The 19,638-nt window shown below is 41.1% G+C and overlaps 1 protein-coding gene across 1 annotated transcript; it reads right to left on the bottom strand.

The window, feature by feature from the left end:
* Positions 1 to 25: 25 nt before the first annotated feature.
* Positions 26 to 18,776, bottom strand: LOC120023502 (proto-oncogene tyrosine-protein kinase LCK-like). Its single transcript, XM_038967529.1, has 12 exons — positions 18,552 to 18,776; positions 16,456 to 16,565; positions 13,058 to 13,118; positions 12,857 to 12,947; positions 11,015 to 11,116; positions 10,566 to 10,819; positions 10,190 to 10,342; positions 8,420 to 8,599; positions 3,303 to 3,379; positions 1,253 to 1,406; positions 942 to 1,073; positions 26 to 723 (listed from the first exon to the last, which is right to left on the bottom strand). Exons 2-12 carry the CDS (start codon positions 16,558 to 16,560, stop codon positions 521 to 523), a joined length of 1,512 nt encoding a protein of 503 aa, XP_038823457.1. The 5' UTR covers positions 16,561 to 16,565; positions 18,552 to 18,776; the 3' UTR covers positions 26 to 520.
* Between the last annotated feature and the right edge of the window lie 862 nt (positions 18,777 to 19,638).

Here is a 19,638-nt window from a genome sequence, read left to right as displayed (position 1 = left end):
AAACATGTTTTACTTTTGCCACTTATTTGTTAAGAGTCTTTTCTATGTTTTACATCACTTTTTATTGCATGGTCATCATCGACATCTCATATGCATTTCGGGTAAGAAGAAGTATCAATGGCACTATAGATACATGAACAGAGTAGGTCTAACATTTGTGTTTTTTGTAAGGGCATCATCATCCATGGATTTATAGTCTTCAAACGCATAGAAAAAATATACAAATAGAATATAGAAAAATCTAAACAGTACAAATCGAACAAAAAACATGAAATGACAAAGGAATGCAAAGTATGTAAAAGTACAGTGGTATCTTCCTTGAGTTTAAAAAAATGTCACACTATAAATGCTTTAATTACATCCTACAAATGTTTAGGTGTGTATTGAAAGTAGATCAGGTATGGTTCTCAGATAGAGAGTATCAAAAGCATATAAGCTGGGACCATATCTCTCTGTGTCTTAACAGTTAAAGTTAATGTCCTTAATGACCTCTCCTCTCCTTTCCCCATGTCTGTCTGTCTTATGGCTGTTCCTGGTACTGCCCCTCTGTGGCTGTGAAGAAGTCCTCCAGAACGCTTCTCAGGTACTCAAAGGTTGGCCGGTTCTCTGGGCTCTCATTCCAGCACAGGTTCATGATGTTGTACAGACCCTCAGGGCAGTTCTCAGGTCGGGGCATCCGGTAGCCTTTCTCCAGGTTTTGGATCACCTCTGGGTTACTCATTCCTGACAGTGGGAAGAGACAAGAGATGGGGATGCAGACTTGTTAATAATGTGGCCAATGTGTTGGGGTTTTGTGGGCAACACCTTTGTAGAGAGTATGTGATGTTTGTGGATTATACAGGTGCTATGTGGAGAATGTGTGTATGTGAAGTCTACATGCATTGCATATGAAATAGACATGTATAATATTGGATTATTGTGGATGTGCATCATTGAAATACCTGGATATGGGATACGGCCATACGTCACTATCTCTGTCAAGAGGATCCCAAACGACCACACATCTGACTTGATGGAAAAGGTTCCATAGTTTATAGCTTCAGGTGCTGTCCATTTTATGGGAAATTTGGCACCTGATAAGGAAAAGTGAAATGGGTTTAATTTTGGGTTCATGTTCATTTCAAAAGCACCCAATGGATTGCACATGAACACTTGGTGGGGCTATAGTATATAGAGTGCATGGCTTTGCAGAAAGCACTTAGAACATTCAAGCACATCCATTTTTTTCTAGTTTAAAGGAAAGTCATGCTACCCTCTCTGGCTGTGTACTCGTTGTCCTCAATGAGTCTTGCGAGTCCAAAGTCAGCGATCTTACAGATGAGCTCATCAGACACTAGGATGTTTGCTGCTCTCAGGTCCCGATGGATATAGTTATTCTCTTCAATGTAGGCCATTCCCTCAGCCACCTGCAGAAGGCAGTACATCATAAAGAATTAATCATACTTGTTTCAATTTTTTTAATTTCACCTTTATTTAACCAGGTAGGCCAGTTGAGAACAAGTTCTCATTTACAACTGCGACCTGGCCAAGATAAAGCAAAGCAGTGCGACACAAACAACAACACAGAGTTACACATGGAATAAACAAATGTACAGTCAATAACACAATAGGAAAAGTGTCTATATATAGTGTGCAAATGGCTTGAGGAGGTAAGGCAATTAATAGGCCATAGTAGCGAAGTAATTACAATTTAGCAAATTAACACTGGAGTGATAGATGTGCAGATAATGATGTGCAAGTAGAAATACTGGTGTGCAAAAAAGTAAATAAAAACAATATGGGGATGAGGTAGGTAGATTGGATGGGCTATTTACAGATGGGCTGTGCACAGCTGTATTAGTCGTATAGGGTACACATGGTATACACTGTCCAATGAAATGCTTACTTCCTTCTCGACAATGTAACAACAATAAGAAATAATAAAAGATAAGAATAGGAACATAAAGTAACTGGCTCAGTAGAATAGAATACACATTTTGGCATAAGTATAATACAGGAAGGCACAATTTATGAAGGATACATACTGTGTGTGTATAAGAGACAGACAGGGCAGCGGTAGATTCCTGTGACAAGGAGGTTCCCACTTCCCCAGGTCAGATCTCTGCTTCTCACCTCAGTGCTCCACCCAGTTTTCACAGGCAGGTTATGAACCCCTAACAACCAGCTCTCTTTCCGGCCCACCCTAATGCCCCAGCTGTGCTATCTACATCTCTTTTGTGTGTGTGTGTGTGTGTGTGTGTGTGTGTGTGTGTGTGTGTGTGTGTGTGTGTGTGTGTGTGTGTGTGTGTGTGTGTGTGTTTAGGCAGACATTAGTGCATATTTCAGATGTAAGAATCTCACAGATACGTGTCATGTGGCCCCGAATCCCTTGGCAGAAAACCGAGAGGTGCGTATGTGATATGAACTTCATATCATCATTATGCATCACTCTGGAAGTTAAAAAAATCTAAATTTTCACTCATTAGCTCTTGAGGTCATGTTGTTTCAGTGTTCTTACTAACTACATGCTTACAGCAATGTATGGTGCTGAATGCCATTCAGTGTTCTTGCCATTACTCAGGAACATTCTTTTGCCGTAATACGTTCACAGTTCATCCATAGAGTAGGCTGTTCTTTTGCCACAGGCGGCTTTGACAGCTTTGTTAGTTGAAATCCCTGTAACCCCATTACACATCCATGTGGCTCAATGTCCATTACTGTAAATGAGAGTTATATAATTTAACCATAACATTACGTTAGTGTAGCCCAATTAGATAAGATGTTGGTGTAATTAGATGTTCTCCCATCTTTGGCCCGATATTTGGCCCCATCTTTGGCCGTAAACTACTTCTAAGTAAGTTGTTCTTCTAGAACGAGAGGCTCAAACAGCAATACAACTGCTTTCTTGATCTTATGAAGCTTGGTGCAAGTGTGATTTAGAGTAGGCTGTAGGTTTGTTTTATTATGGAATATGCATTACGTCTCTCAGGTATCAGGATATCTGTCACTTCGATTTGTGTTACACCTATAGCATTGCACTGTGATAGGGGTGAGCACCTCAGTGGTGTTGACACAGTTAGATTTGTGACAAGGTGTATAGACTTATGTTTGTTAGTAAACCTCACACAGTGGTCTCCATTGTTACCGGGAGATTATAGTTAGCCTCATAATAGCAAGAGCTGTTTCCTGTAGATGAGGGCCATACAGAGAATAGAAACTGAAAGAGCGAATGGAGGGGAAAGAGTGAGAGAGAATTTTGGAGACAGACACTCGTTAAAAGTGTAGAGAGCTATTGGGATTGACGTAAAGAGCAGGGAACTTGCCTGAGAGGCCATATCTATGAGGGTGTTGATGGGTATGTTGGATCCCTCAGACGACTTGAGAAAATCTACCAGAGCGCCTGTAACAAAATGTGATCAAGTTATTAAAATGACATATGTTTTGAGCGGCATTACATCAGATCTCCTTTGTTTAATTATAAACAGATGTTACCAGTCACCAGCACTTAATGCAATATTGATGGAGGTGTAATTATTTTAAGATACAAATACTTTTAAGTCAGAAAACTCTATGTTCAGTGAAAGGCTTTGTGAGAAAGATTAATGACACTGCAATTAAAACTATATTTAGATATGTCTCAGACATACTGTAAATAGCTGGCCTTAGACCCAGAATAGATGTTTAAATTAGGAAAATAACATTCTCAGGAAGTGCGTTCACCGTCAGTCAATGTGATGCATGGCCTCTATTCGACAGGCCATGGCTCCTCCGTCTCTACATTGTGTTTGATTAAAACCGAACAATACCACAGGACCTCAGCCAGCCAAGGCAAGCAGCAGGAAATGCCTTAAGAAAAGAGGATTGACTCTTCCAGGAAAGAAGGGCAACAGGCTCCTGTGCTTTAGTAAAGAAGGACTCCTTTGATGTCTGTGTGCCAAAGGAACAGTATAAGCCAAGATTGCGAGGAAAGTTAAGCGTGCCACACCTGTTATTTTCCAGTTGTATTGTCTTCAATGATAAAAAATGAGGGACAAATTGAGAGGATGGGAACATCAAGCCTTACTTTCTAGTGACAACAGAGGCAACAATTGTGTCTGTGCATGTGAATCACAAACAAAGAAACAGTTCATGTTAAGGCACTGTTGGTGCTCTACAGGCCTCTCATAGAGGACAATACAAAGGCCCTCCATTCACTGGCTCAGAGCACTTACATACTGAAGCTGTTGTTGCACCAGTGACAGAGCCTTTTCAATGTTCTTTGTTACCGTCCCTCCTAATGTCAGGTCTTCAAAAAGGCAACAACAACCTTTGAAGGGAATGTGGGATCACATTAAAAAACATGCAGGTGACATAGTAACTGTAGTCAGAGATTATGACCAAAGCTTTTGGAGAGAGCATACTGGTATCAAAATAAGTTGTTGTATTAAGCAGGGGCATAGGCACGGGTGGGACCAGGCCCACCCACTGAGGAGCTAGGCCCAAACACTCAGATTGAGCCACGGGAAAAAAACGATATATATATATACAAAAAATAAAAACCCAAACAGGACATTATTTGTCTTTTTGCCTAAGCATGCAAACACCATCAGATATAATTCATAGCAAGCAGTGCACTGGTTTAGTCAGGTTTGATTAAATATAACAGAACCAATGATGTATGTTAACCCTGGATTGCTGCATTGTTTCACGTCAGATGGCGTCACTCATCCACAACGCTCGTCCCTCAACCGATCTTTATTGTTGGACGTGGAACTCATTTTCACATTTGAATATTGAACATTCTAAAAATGAAAACATAGTTCCTAATTCCTAATCACTGCGCTCTCGTATGACTTTCCATCGAATAGGAATAATAACTAGCTAGTTAAATGTTTACAAATGTTGTGACAGTGATTTAATAGTTTGCAATTGTGATAAAATAAAAAACAAACCGGTGGCTTTCGCCTGCACAAATTCTGTGCAAGGACGTTGGTCGTCTGTGCAGTGACTTCATCAGCTGTGTAGCTAACTGTGGTAGCTAGCTAGCTTACTTCCTTCACTCACATAAAAAGCTTGCTTAGCCTGTTTAAAATGCCCTGAAGTTGTAGAAATGCAGCCCCACAATTAAGGGGAACTGAATGTTATCAGAAATCAGTCCGTAGATAGATCAGCATGTTTCTCAACAATCTTATCGTTGGGTCTGCTGAACACAGCAGCTGACTTGGGAGGCTACTGCAATGACTCGTGGCAAGAACAGTTGCTTCATGAAAACTCATAATAATGTAAGCATTAGCACTACTAGCTACAGTAGCTTGCAAGCTAGCTTTTGTTGGAAGAAAAACATTGTATGTGGAGCACGAAGCAGGTAGCTGGTAGGTTAGCAGCATCGTTTCAGTCAAAGATGATTTCAGTGACTGGTTCAGCAAGCTAGCAAACTAACGTTAATGTTGGACAAATTTATGATAGCTTTCATGCCCATAGTCAAACTTCAGAAGTACTGCTCATTGAAGCACAATAATCCTTAGCTAGATTTAAAATGGGGCGACTATGACTTCCTCACCAACAAAACATAAACATTATTGACATATTTATTGTTTTAGCTTAGATTAATTCAGACCATTTTGAGGCAGAAATTGGGTTCAGCAGACGATGTCACCTAGGTAATATTTTCTAATGTTATGGCAGCCCATTGTAGCTGGAATACTTTTGATCTATACCATTAGCCTTTGCAAGATATGCGACAGAACAGTGCGTGCAGAATCAACGCGCTATCTGATGGAAGACAATGTGGATTGCTGATGATATGTATTGGCCATTGAGAGGCTTTGAAGCCACCAGCCATATTGGCACTCCCCAGTAGGAGCAGTCCGCCATAGGAATGAATGGAATTCTATAGTAGTTCAATTAAATGTTTTATGGCCAAAATTTCATGTATTTAATGATTTTGTTGTTGTTGTAGTTAGGACAGTAACATCAGTAATCTCTACAAATTATACTTTTTAAGGAAAAGGTTTTATATCTTTAAAAAAAAGTTGTTTTATGTTTACCTCACATGTCTACGTCCCTTTCCCCCCCCCCCCCCCCCCCCATTTTTGCCTAAAATGACATACCCAAATCTAACTCCCTGTAGCTCAGGCCCTGAAGCAAGGATAGGCATATTCTTGGTACCATTTGAAGGAAACACTTTGAAGTTTGTGGAAATGTGAAAGGAATGTAGGAGAATATAACACAATAGATCTGGTAAAAGATAATACAAAGAAAAAACGAACCATTCTTTTGCATCTTTGAAATGCAAGAGAAAGTCCATAATGTATTATTCCAGCCCAGGTGCAATTTAGATTTTGAACATTAGATGACAGCAGTGTATGTGAAAAGTTTTAGACTGATCCAGTGAACCATTGCATTTCTGTTCAAAATGTTGTATCAAGACTGCCCAAAATGTGCCTAATTTGTTTATTAATAACTTATGTTCAAAATTATGCACTCTCCTCAAACAATAGCATGGTATTATTTCACTGTAATAGCTACTGTAAATTGGACATTGCAGTTAGATTAACAAGAATTTAAGCTTTCTGCCAATATCAGATATGTCTACGTCCTGGGAAATTTTCTTGTTACTTACAACCTCATGCTAATCGCATTAGCCTACATTAGCTCAACCGTCCCATGGACGGGACACCGATTCCAAAGGAGTGCATTAAGGTGTCTGTAATAGAATAAATGTGGCAAACGAATGTAGACATTAATAAATGCATTTCTATAGCTTCCAAAATATATTTTACAATAGTGGGTGAGTGCCAAGATGGAGGCACTGTGGCTTCAACACAGTGCCCTATATCAGTCATCTCGTCTTTATATAAATGATTGAACAGAACCGATGACCTGTAATGACATTCACTATCATGGGATGGGTTGCCAAAAATAACTAACTTAAAGCCACACCCCCAATAAGCTACAAATGTGACCGCATTGAGGATATGTCACTGTGCTTCTATAGCTATATGCTAGTTAAATAAAGGTTAAATAAAAAATATGCACCATGCCACTGCTTATTTAATTTCTTCATTTAGCAAACAAGACAGCTCACAATCCAGTGCCTTTGTCAGTAAACACACCTATATGTTAGCTTTAATTAGCTTAAAAAATGTAAAATTGTCTCTCAGCCTCATGGCAAAATGTGTAGAATAGAATTAGATGAGCTATAAAACTGCACATTTTCCTCTCTGCCCCAAGGGAAAATGTGTAGAATTGCAGGAAGTTTGTTGCCCACCAGAAATTTTTACAGGCCCACCCACCAACAAATTTCTGGCTACGCCACTGGTATTAAGACTTGTGTTTTCAATGTCAGCTAGTCTGTGTACAGAGCAGTGCACCTGTAACCATGGTGCCATTTTTATTGGTCTGGCTTTGCTTTGCTACCCGTTTACAGACAGCCTCTCTCTTTCTTGTGTGAAAAGAGAAAGAGAGTAGTCACTGGACAGTGGCTGAATAGCCTAGTCTGACTGGGGGAATAGGGGGGCTGTAGGGGGGGCTGTGTTGCGGTCTGTCTGTGCTGACACTGGAATGGAGCCACGTGCTCATGGGGGTGGACACAGGTCCCATCACTGAACAATGAGACAGTGAATCACCACTCCCCTATTTGACGTCTCTCTTTTCCAGTCAGAACGGACTTCCCTTTGGTGTGTTGACATTCGAGGCACCGGCCAGTACGGGAAAAGATAATTAAAGTTCACGTTTGCTGATTTGATTATTTAAGTTGCGGAAAGTGCAGCAGGGTCACCAAAATAGGCTGAAAATAGCCTCTAAGAAGATTTTCCACTCTAAAGAAGGAGATGTATGGAAAAACAAGGTTAAATTTGTACTGCGTTTCTGAAGATCACATGTTCCATTTAGAATGAGCGTTTCAGTAAATAACCGTTAAGCCATAACTAGGAGTATTCATCTTATAATTGAATAAGAAAACATTACATTTTAATCTTGCATCTATAATAAAATGCTTTTTTGGATCATTTAACATTGTCAGTGGACTGCAGCATGCCTGGGAAAAGACTCTGACTCATGAAACGCATTCTGGTAAACACCCAAGCCACTCTTTTGTTACTCTCACTCTTATCAACATAACAGTTTAACATGTTTGATCACGAAAGCCGATGACGATATCCTGGCTGAAAACACTCTTTTGTCTGCTCCAGGTGTTTCTCTAGAATCTCCCTTGATGACTCTGTCTTAGCTGTTCACTCTTTCAGCGCCGGGATTGAGAGTCATCTACGTTGACAGGCACAGACATAGGCATAGGCTTGCTGAGCAGCTGTCATGGAATAGAGTACAGTAGAATAGAATAACAACTGAATAGAATAGGATCAGGGTTATTGCCCTTTTGTATAGGGAGTTGGTCTTACCCTGAAAGACGAGCATTGACCATTAGCCTAATAACAATGTAATCCTAGACAGTGACACCCACCGTTCTCCATGAACTCTGTGATGATGTAGATGGGCTCCTGGGTAACCACGGCGAAGAGGCGCACCAGGCACGGGTGCTGCAGCGCCTTCATCAGGTTGGCCTCGGCCAGGAAGGCAGCCATGGACATGGTGCCCACCTTCAGGTTTTTAATGGCTACCCGCCTGTGGTTGTTGTACAGACCTGCAGCATGGAGGAAGGCCATTGGTGATACAGTAAATATACAGTTTACTGCAGTAATATCACAGTGATATTACTCAGTAGTGTAGTATACAATGTGTAAGATGGAGTGATTTGAGGACACTCAAGTTTGCAATAGGTCACAATTTGCCGAGTTATAGCATATGCTGTTATGGTGAGAATGAACTTTATTTGTTATTGAAAGCATTCTTCCCTACTTTTATCTATAACTGAAATAATTTCGGGAAAAGGAATGGTGGTTTGTTTTTTCCAATCTGACATGCATGGATACTTTTTGTTGTTGTCAAACAACAATCCCCCCTATGTTGTTGGTGTATTCATTCGCTGAGAGAAACAAATACTGTATGTTGCCAAGATCGTATGAAGGAGGAATTTGGAAAATACAAAGTCCCATAGCAGGATAGTTTTGAATGTTGCTTTGTGTTCACACACATGGAGCTGGACAAAAGGAAGATCTCCCCCTCCACTGGAAAACTAGTGTGAAGTGATCAGATTACATCAGCAGATATTCTCAACATCAAAACACTGGAGTTTATTTTTTAATGGTTGATTTTAGGGTCACAGTGGGAGGTGATAGCAAATATTGTAATATGAACTAATATAGAGAGAGCCTCTGGTGTGGCTAGAACTTCAGCCCAGCATGCTCACTGGCTCTCTTGCGTAATGCAGCTAATACCTGACATCAATCCCAAACGGGCCCTACCAGCTCAAACAAGCACCGCAGTGATGGCAGTATTTAGGAAATTACACACAATGCAGAACTAAAGCCTAAACTAAAGCTGTTCTGGCAGACACAGAGAGAGACAGGACCAATTGAGCAACTGGTTGCTTTATATCTAGTGCATGTATGCAAACCAACACACGCATTGGTAATCTGAAAATATCAACCACTGTGGTTGTACATTGCCTTCAGAATGTATTCACACATTTTGTTGTATTACAGCCTGACTTTAAATTGTTTTTTCCCCCTCTCACCCATCTACACACAATACCCCATAATGACAAAGTGAAAAAATGTTTTTAGAAATGTTTGCACATTTATTGAAATTGTCAGCAAGACAATAACCTAAAACACAATGCCAAATCTACACTGGAGTTGCTTACCAAGACGACATTGAATGTTCCTGAATGGGCTAGTTACATTTTTGGATTTAAATCGGCTTGAAAATCTATGGCAAGACTTGAAAATGGCTGTCTAGCCATGATCAACAATCAAGTTGACAGCGATTGAAGAGTTTTTTTAAAGAATAGAGGGAAAATATTGTACAATCCAGGTGTGCAAAGCTCTTAGAGATATACCCCAAAATTCTCACAGCTGTAATCGCCGCTAAAAGTGCTTCTACAAAGTATTGACTCAGGTGTGTGAATACTTATGTAAATTAGATATTGCTGTATTAAATTTTCAATAAATTAGCAAACATTTCTAAAAACATGTTTTCACTTAGTCATTATGGGGTATTGTGTGTAGATGGGTGAGAAAACAAATCTATTTAATCAATTTGGAATTCAGGCTGTAACACAACAAAATGTTGAATAAGTCAAGGGGTATGAAAACTTTCTGAAGGCTCTCACCCATCCAGACTTCTCCAAACTGCCCAGCCCCGAGCCTGCGCTCCATTTTGAGGGACTCCCGGGGGATCTCCCATTCGTCCTGCCACCAGGGTTTCTGGGGCACGCGGGACTGGCACGGCTTCATCAGCCGGGTGCACAGACCATCCGCCTCACCTGCAGACACACACAACACAGGCAGGGTCAAAGGTTGAATAACGTCAAGTTATACAGTTCACATTTTGAGAAAGACTGTGCTAAGATGTGCTAAGGTGCACTATGGATGGTATGATAATGGTATTTGGTACCAATGCTTTCTGTATTGTTTGGCTGATGTATTGTGTTCTGACTGGAGGCATCGCTCCAGGAGTTCAGACAGGATGTGAGTCATAGCACATACGTGAGTGATGCTGGACCAGCTCTTTCAGGGAGTTGAAGGATATCTTTGCGGTGATGTAGAAACCACCATCATCCAATTTCCGGATTCTGTAGTGCTTGACCGTGTCTCCAGTGTCGGGATCCAAGTCCCTGACAGATAAGGAGAAGGAGCCTTGGGTTGTCTCACTCTCTCTGACCATGAAGGAGCCCTGTGTATTCCCCGGAGCTAGCAGGAGCCTCATGGCATCGTTTCTGGAGAGGTTCTTGAAAAACCATCTGAAGCACAAAAAACAGGCATAGAGCTTCAAACATAACCACATCCCTTTCCCTTGAAGGTTGTTGAGTATGGGGAGATGGTGTTGGTTGAGTGAGACGATGTTGGGTAATATATGTGTGTGCTTCCTGCATGACTTAAAGTGAAATGAAATACAGTTATTTGAGTTTGAATTGAATTCAACTGAATTGACTTACGTCTCCATCTCCATTGAGTTCAGGGGGGCAACAAAGTTGTATGGGATGAATCCCTTCTGGCCTGTGATGAGAGACTCTGCCATGAACCACTCCGGGTCATCCCTGGACAGCAGACATAACAGCAACACTTACTCACTATCTCATACTTTTCAAGCACTGGCAATGTGTCATGCTCCATCAAACAACTACACACTTTTGCACAACTACACAAATATACTGCTCAAAAAAATAAAGGGAACACTTAAACAACACAATGTAACTCCAAGTCAATCACACTTCTGTGAAATCAAACTGTCCACTTAGGAAGCAACACTGATTGACAATACATTTCACATGCTGTTGTGCAAATGGAATAGACAAAAGGTGGAAATTATAGGCAATTAGCAAGACACCCCCAATAAAGGAGTGATTCTGCAGGTGGTGACCACAGACCACTTCTCAGTTCCTATGCTTCCTGGCTGATGTTTTGGTCACTTTTGAATGCTGGCGGTGCTCTCACTCTAGTGGTAGCATGAGACGCAGTCTACAACCCACACAAGTGGCTCAGGTAGTGCAGCTCATCCAGGATGGCACATCAAAGCGAGCTGTGGCAAGAAGGTTTGCTGTGTCTGTCAGTGTAGTGTCCAGAGCATGGAGGCGCTACCGGGAGACAGGCCAGTACATCAGGAGACGTGGAGGAGGCCGTAGGAGGGCAAGAACCCAGCAGCAGGACCGCTACCTCCGCCTTTGAGCAGGAGGAGCACTGCCAGAGCCCTGCAAAATTACCTCCAGCAGGACACAAATGTGCATGTGTCAGCATATGGTCTCACGAGGGCTCTGAGGATCTCATCTCGGTACCTAATGGCAGTCAGGCTACCTCTGGCGAGCACATGGAGGGCTGTGCGGCCCCACAAAGAAATGCCACCCCACACCATGACTGACCCACCGCCAAACCGGTCATGCTGGAGGATGTTGCAGGCAGCAGAACGTTCTCCACGGCGTCTCCAGACTCTGTCACGTCTGTCACATGTGCTCATGTGCTCAGTGTGAACCTGCTTTCATCTGTGAAGAGCACAGGCCTGCCAGTGGCGAATTTGCCAATATTGGTGTTCTCTGGCAAATGCCAAACGTCCTGCACGGTGTTGGGCTGTAAGCACAACCTCCACCTGTGGACGTCGGGCCCTCATACCACCCTCATGGAGTCTGTTTCTGACCGTTTGAGCAGACATATGCACATTTGTGACCTGCTGGAGGTCATTTTGCAGGGCTCTGGCAGTGCTCCTCCTGCTCAAAGGCGGAGGTAGCGGTCCTGCTGCTGGGTTCTTGCCCTCCTACGGCCTCCTCCACGTCTCCTGATGTACTGGCCTGTCTCCCGGTAGCGCCTCCATGCTCTGGACACTACACTGACAGACACAGCAAACCTTCTTGCCACAGCTCGCTTTGATGTGCCATCCTGGATGAGCTGCACTACCTGAGCCACTTGTGTGGGTTGTAGACTGCGTCTCATGCTACCACTAGAGTGAGAGCACCGCCAGCATTCAAAAGTGACCAAAACATCAGCCAGGAAGCATAGGAACTGAGAAGTGGTCTGTGGTCACCACCTGCAGAATCACTCCTTTATTGGGGGTGTCTTGCTAATTGCCTATAATTTCCACCTTTTGTCTATTCCATTTGCACAACAGCATGTGAAATGTATTGTCAATCAGTGTTGCTTCCTAAGTGGACAGTTTGATTTCACAGAAGTGTGATTGACTTGGAGTTACATTGTGTTGTTTAAGTGTTCCCTTTATTTTTTTGAGCAGTGTATATCACATCCTCTAAAAAGTAAATTGCATCACACAACCCTCCCATCCCTATTCTTACTTATTGAGGATTTTCAGCTTGTCTCCCTTCTCAAAGCCCAGGTCATCATTGTGGTTTGGTTCATAGCTGTATATGGCAATCACCAGGCTATCTGTACAACCATAACCAGCATGGGTGAGGAAAACATAAACAATAATGATTAGATTTGATACACCAGAAGAAGGCACATCATTACCCACATATTCATGTATAAGAACATACCTGGTAGAGGGGAAGAGGGAGGCGTGAGATGAGAGGGGTAGGGGATCAGTTGATCTGTGTACTGATGATACCAAAGCAGGGTATGGATTAGTAAAATAACCTGGGTTTCCACTTCTGAATTCAAAGATTCTCATTCAGAGTACAAACTATGGAAGTTCAAGTTGTTACTTGCATGAAAACAGTAAAGAGAAAAGTCTGGGGGTTTACACTATCATGATGGGAAATTTGACTTAAGGTAAAAACCATAAATTCCTTAAAGTGAGGCACGATATTAAGAGAAGATTTTTAAAGACACCCTAGCTTCATGTTTACTTTCTGCTGACATACTGGCCAACAACAACATAGCATTCACATGTGCTATTCTCCTCTACTTACAATCTACTAGTATATCTCCTGTAATTCAGAGGGAGGAAGTGAAACAGAACATTTAGTGAATGGTTACAGTCCCAATTAATTGCACACACAAAAGCCAACTTCCCCCCAAATTATGTATATTGCCAATTCCCATTTCTAGCTACCCAGAATCATTGAGAGAGTTTGATTAAGTACAGCGGGCTATGGCCCGTGTAGTGAACGGGCAAAAGCGGTGAGGGAGGAGTGCCCTTCTCAAATCTAACAGTAATCTGCACCGGTCGGTCATGTTGTCAACAAGGCAGCATCGTTCAGAAACATACAACATCTCGTTTCCATAAAATATATGTTCAAATTCTCAAACTAGTTTTCATTGGGTCGACAGATAAAGCCTTTTTATCAAAATCAATCACTTCTGTATGTGAAAACACAGAATCCTACTTGTTAATCCACATGCTTAACCTACATGACTTTTGTTTTAAGCCGACTTCGCCGTCAGCCAAAACGGGGCACCTAGCTCACGCCATAGAGGCATCTTGGTTCCAGTAGGGCTGGGAATTGCCAGGGACTTCAGAATATGATATTAACATGATACTTAGGTGCCGATACGGCGATTTTATTGCGATTTTCATGTTCCAAACATATTGCTCACTACAGTGCCTTCAGAAAGTTTTCACACCCCTTGACTTTTTCCACATTTTGTTGTGTTACAACCTGCATTTCAAATGGATTAAATTGAGATTTTGTGTCACTGATCTACACACAATGTCAAAGTGGAATTATGTTTTTAGAAATTTGTACAAATGAATTAAAAAGGAAAAGCTGAAATGTCTTGAGTCAATAAGTATTCAACCTCTTTTTTATGGCAAACCTAAATAGGTTCAGGAGTAAACATTTGCTTAACAAGTCACATAATAAGTTGCATGGACTCACTCTGTGTGCAATAATAGTGTTTAACATTCTTTTTTTAATGACTACCTTATATCTGTACCCCATGCATTTTCTGTAAGGTCCCTCAGTCTAGCAGTGAATTTCAAACACAGATTCAACCAGAAAGACCAGGGAGGTTTTCCAATGCCTCGCAAAGAAGGGCAGCTGTATTGGTACTGTCTTGGGTGACGTTATTAAATTACACTTTGGATGGTGTATCAATACACCCAGTCACTGCAGAAATACAGTTGTTCTTCCTAACTCAAATACTAACCTAAATGACAGAGTGAAAATAATAAATAATATTCATCCTGTTTGCAATAAGTTACTAAAGTAAAACTGCAAAAAATGTGGCAAAGAAATATACTTTATGTCCTTAATACAAAGCGTTATGTTTGGGGCAAATCCACATAACTGAGTAACACTCTTCATATTTTCAAGCATGGTGGTGGATGCATCATGTTATGGGGATGTTTGCCATCGGCAAGGACTAGGGAGTTTTTTTTTTAGGATGAAAAGAAACGGAATAGAGCTAAGCATAGGCAAATCCTAGAGGAAAACCTGTCTCAGACACTGAGTGACAAATACACCCTTTAGCAGGACAATAACCTAAAACACGAGGCCAAATATGCACTGGAGGTGCTTACCAAGACAACACTGAATATTCCTGAGTGGCCTAGTTACAGTTTTGACTTAAATCGACTTGAAAATCTATGGCAAGATTTAAAAATGGCTGTCTAGCAACTTGACAGAGCTTGAAGAAAATAATAATGTGCAAGTATTGTACATTCCAGGTGTGCAAAGCTCTTAGGGACTTACCCAGAAAGACTCAGTAATCACTGCCAAAGGTTATTCTAACGTATTGATTCAGGGGGTTGAATCCTTATGTAATCAAGATATATTCGTGTTTTATTTTTACAAATGTTCGAATTTTTCTTTCACTTTGACATTACAGAGTATTTTGTGTAAATCGTTGACAAAAATTCATTTTAATCCTACTTTGTAACGCAATTGTTTTGGTAAAAAGTCAAGGGGTGTAAATACTTTCAGAAGGCGCCGTATATGTCTGATGCAGAGAGACAAGAGAGAGCATGCGGCAGGTAGCCTAGCAGTTAAGGGTGTTGGGCCAGTAACCAAAACGTTGCTGGTTCAAATCCCTGAGCTGACTAGGTGAAAAATCTGTCGAAATGTCCTTGAGCAAGACACTTAACCCTAATTGCTCCTCTAAGTCGCCCTGGATAAGTCTGCTAAATGACTAAAATGTAAAAACTAGTTTTGATCAGTCAGGGAAATAAAAGTGCTGAAAACATGTTGGCTCACTATTTAAAAAGAAGATGGAGAACAAGCTATTGGATGAAAAATACTTTTTTGGAGCAGGTACAGCCAACTAGCGCTAGCTAACACTACCTAAAAATGTATACTCTGAGTCAACTATCAATATAATATCGTCCAAAAACAATATTACGATATGATCCTGCCCCCCCCCCCATCACTAAGTTCAAAACAAATGCAATCAATGCTAACCCGCATTAATAGAACTCCCTCATTGTTCCGGCCAAACGCCACGCCCACAAACGTTGGTTTCTTTTTCGCAATGAGTCTGGATTTGACTCCTTTCCTGATCCCTCTAGAATGTGAACACATTCGGACTGTCTGATTGGTCCCAGAATACAATCGGTTGTGCCAGAGCCAGCAGTGTTTTCGAAGTACGCAATTGGCTTTGGATACTCTGATTGGTTAGAGACAATCTAATTGCTGATTACTTTGTTTTCATCGCAAAGATGTTACCACAAACGACATTCAATCATGGCAGATTCAGACTGAAGTATGTAACGAACGATAGAGCAGCGAAATAATTCAGTGTGAGTCATCAGGCAACAATTCCCAAGCATTGACTTGCACAACACTCTTTTAGGTAGACCGTGGTTGCAATAAGTTATATTCATTGATATGTCAATTAAATGCATATCGGAGATGTTTGTGTGTTTTTCTTTTTTTTGAGACCACGTAAAACTATCACACCCTCTTCCTCGCCTTCCACACTACTTCCCCAGCCACGTTCAGATGCTATGCCGCTGTCTACACACACAAACACACACACACACACACACACTCACCGGGTTAGCCGACTGGGTGGGAATCGGGCAGTTGCAGTTGTCACACACTTCGTCTAGGTTCTCTACCCAGTCATCATCATAATCTGAACTACAGTTGCATCCCATTTTACCTGAAACATAGTCAAGAGTTTTGTCAGTTTACATCACTACATAATAGAAGAGATTGATTGACAAAGTATGATTTTAAAAAAATGTGCTTGATTGAAACAAAATAGTTGCTTAGTGCCCCATACTTAGACTTGGCTCCCAAGAGAGTTGGTGAACTACATAGCTGTAGCTTATTATATTACCTTCTTAAAAAGTGAAAAGCTGTTCAACCTCAAATCACTTGGAAATGTAAACTCAAATCAATCAAATGAAGAGTGTACATAAACAAATGAATTAACATTAATAAGCAGAACTTTTTGCCCAGAACATGTCTTTTATGTTAACATCCTGTAAACATCTAATATCCCTTAAATCCCCAGCCCTGGAAAACAACTCAGGATGTCCTGATATGGCTAAATCTTTGAAGTGAGAAAATAAAGTAAAAATCTTGGCCAGACAAAAATCTGAAATTGTGTCAGGATGTAAACCTACATTATTGTTTCTGTGTAGCTTCACATCAATACACAACAACCAGCGGAGTTTAGCAGGATGTCAAAAATCGCTCACCGCAAATTAAAATACTCCAACACATTGGCATGTACGCCTCGTCTCCTAGTAGTGTGATGAGGATCTGCATGGCACTAAGAACTGATCCATAGACTGTGCAGCTTGCTGGGATATGACAGACTTAAATCGGTAACAGATACAGTGAAGAGAATTGCACATATAATTCAATGTGACCTTTTTTGTTGAGAAACCAAATTGCTAGACGTTTCACAAAGTAACCTACATTTCGTGTTATAATTATTTGTCTTCATTTGGGAATGAATCATAGTCCAGATTTTTTGGGAGAAAATGTGATTATATTTCAAATAAAACGAATCCAGTGTTAAACCATGCTCTCAGTGCGGATGGAGCGCTCTACCCCTCAGCAGTACAGTATGACCCTGTGTTCTCAGGCCCGCTCCATGCTCCAATCCCATTGGTTGGCTCACGTAACAGGGTCAGTGGGCTAGTTGGAGTCGCCGCATGTCCCGAGGGCACAAATCCGTGAGAAAATCTGACGGGTCCGGAAAAGCCTGACCCCGTTAGCAACAGTCCACCCCTGCACTGGGACGGAATGGAGGGGGACGAGAGGGGTCGCTTTTGGGTGACATCTCTCCTGCCTTTGTCTGACAGGCTCTCAGAGAAAGTCATCTAAACAAAGTCAATATTTTCCATTGAGTGGATGCCCTCTTGATTTAATCTCTTAATTATATTCAGCTGCTGAGGGGCTGCCCTCCTCTCAAGGCCCAGTGTGTAGGCTTTGGTTGGTTGACTTTATTATCATTATGTTGTGCTGCATTTGTTGAGGCATTGATGTTTCTTTCACATGAAATGCTATGTGTGTTGTGATCCACCCTGAAGGTCATTATAATGAAGGTTGGAGAAGGGTTACACAGAGGTAGACACTAAACACTGCTCTTTAGGCTACATTTTAGTGGTATGACTAACCTGTATTAATGCATTATATCAACAAGATGTCCTTCCATCTGTCAAAATGCTCTGAAAATAGTAGCCCTCTTGAGCGTCGCTGCTTTCATGAAATCATCAAATTTTCCAAATGCATATTAAATGATGTGCTATACAGATGGATACTAAATCACAAGGACCTTCTTGGTCACCAGATCCCTTCCTGACAAACAAAAACCTTAAACAATTGTCCGTCAAACTGTAATAAAAGCATAATAACCACAAGAATTGCAATTACCTAACCAGATGTTAATTTTCATCAATTTTTCCTAAATGACCTGTTACCCCCTTGTATTTTGTATTGCCTTTTAAGCTAAATGTAATTTTTTATAGTACATTAAACATCTTCTCAATATTGACTATAGCCTAAACATTTGTGACTGCTCATTTACTGTAAAACACAATTGTATACATTGTTGTACATCCTGATTCAAATTACGCTCTCAAAGGGAGACCACGTCAATATAGATGCATTATATAGAAAGTTTAAGACCTACCTCATTAAACTTTAAGCCCAATATAATGCTCTTCAACAGGGTGTCAGCGATGTCACTGGTCTGCAGCCAGAGCAGCTTTATCCATGACTAAGAGACCTAGTCTTCATCAAATATGAACATTATCAAAAAAAGCAACTAGAAATATAACGTTACTTTTGGAGAGAAAATAAGAAACAATAGGATGTTGAGTGAGGTTTTCAGGCCGGGAGTTTTGTATGTGAAGATCTCATCACTTACTCATGCAGTACCTTCAAAACACGCACACCACACACACGCACACACACACACACACACACACATACACATGCACGCACGTACACACACCTCAGTGGAGAGAAAGCCACCCAAAGGGCTTCCTGTCGTTGAAAGGTTGAGGGTTGTTCTGCAGTGGCTCTGACAGGTGCTACCCATGCAGCTGTGTGTTTAACAGGGAACGTTGGGCTCCTCTGTAAATGGGTCACGACAGTACCTCTCTCCTAGTTTGTGAATACGTGTGAATGTTCCATCAGTCACAATTGGGTAGGATTGGTGAAGTAGAGTCTCAGGCAGCTGATAGACTCCATTTTGATTCAGATCTTTGTATCTGTGTATCGCAATGAGACTGTGATTACGGGGAAACCTGTGTCATCGACATTAAGTTGTAATTGCCAAATGAGTCATTGCCTGCCCCCCCAATTGACTATGCAGAAAAGTGTTGTCATGTTCATTTTCAAATGGAGAGTGATTCCCTGGGAGTTAGAATACATTTTACTTGATTCTAAATGTCCTCTGAGAGGACAAAAGCTATAAAACCCATCAATTGTTTGGTTTGTTTAGTCTCAGGAAATCAACAATGACATTCGAGGCCATTTTGTTTATTTTATAATCACATCATATTTTCTGTGCTCTGGTCTGGGATGACAGATGTTATTTCATGTTATTTTGGTCAATGGTGTGGTTTATCACTGATCTACAGACAGTCAGTTGTTGATTGGTTTACTTGGTCACAAAACAATCTGAAAACGGCTTTGATTTTCACCATTCATTTCTTGGTTGATATGCTTACAAACATCCACACACCTACACAAACCCTCAGGTGATCTCTCAT

Source organism: Salvelinus namaycush, chromosome 28 (assembly GCF_016432855.1).
Source record: "Salvelinus namaycush isolate Seneca chromosome 28, SaNama_1.0, whole genome shotgun sequence".
Lineage (NCBI taxonomy): Eukaryota > Metazoa > Chordata > Actinopteri > Salmoniformes > Salmonidae > Salvelinus > Salvelinus namaycush.
This window is presented reverse-complemented; position numbering and strand designations above follow the sequence as displayed.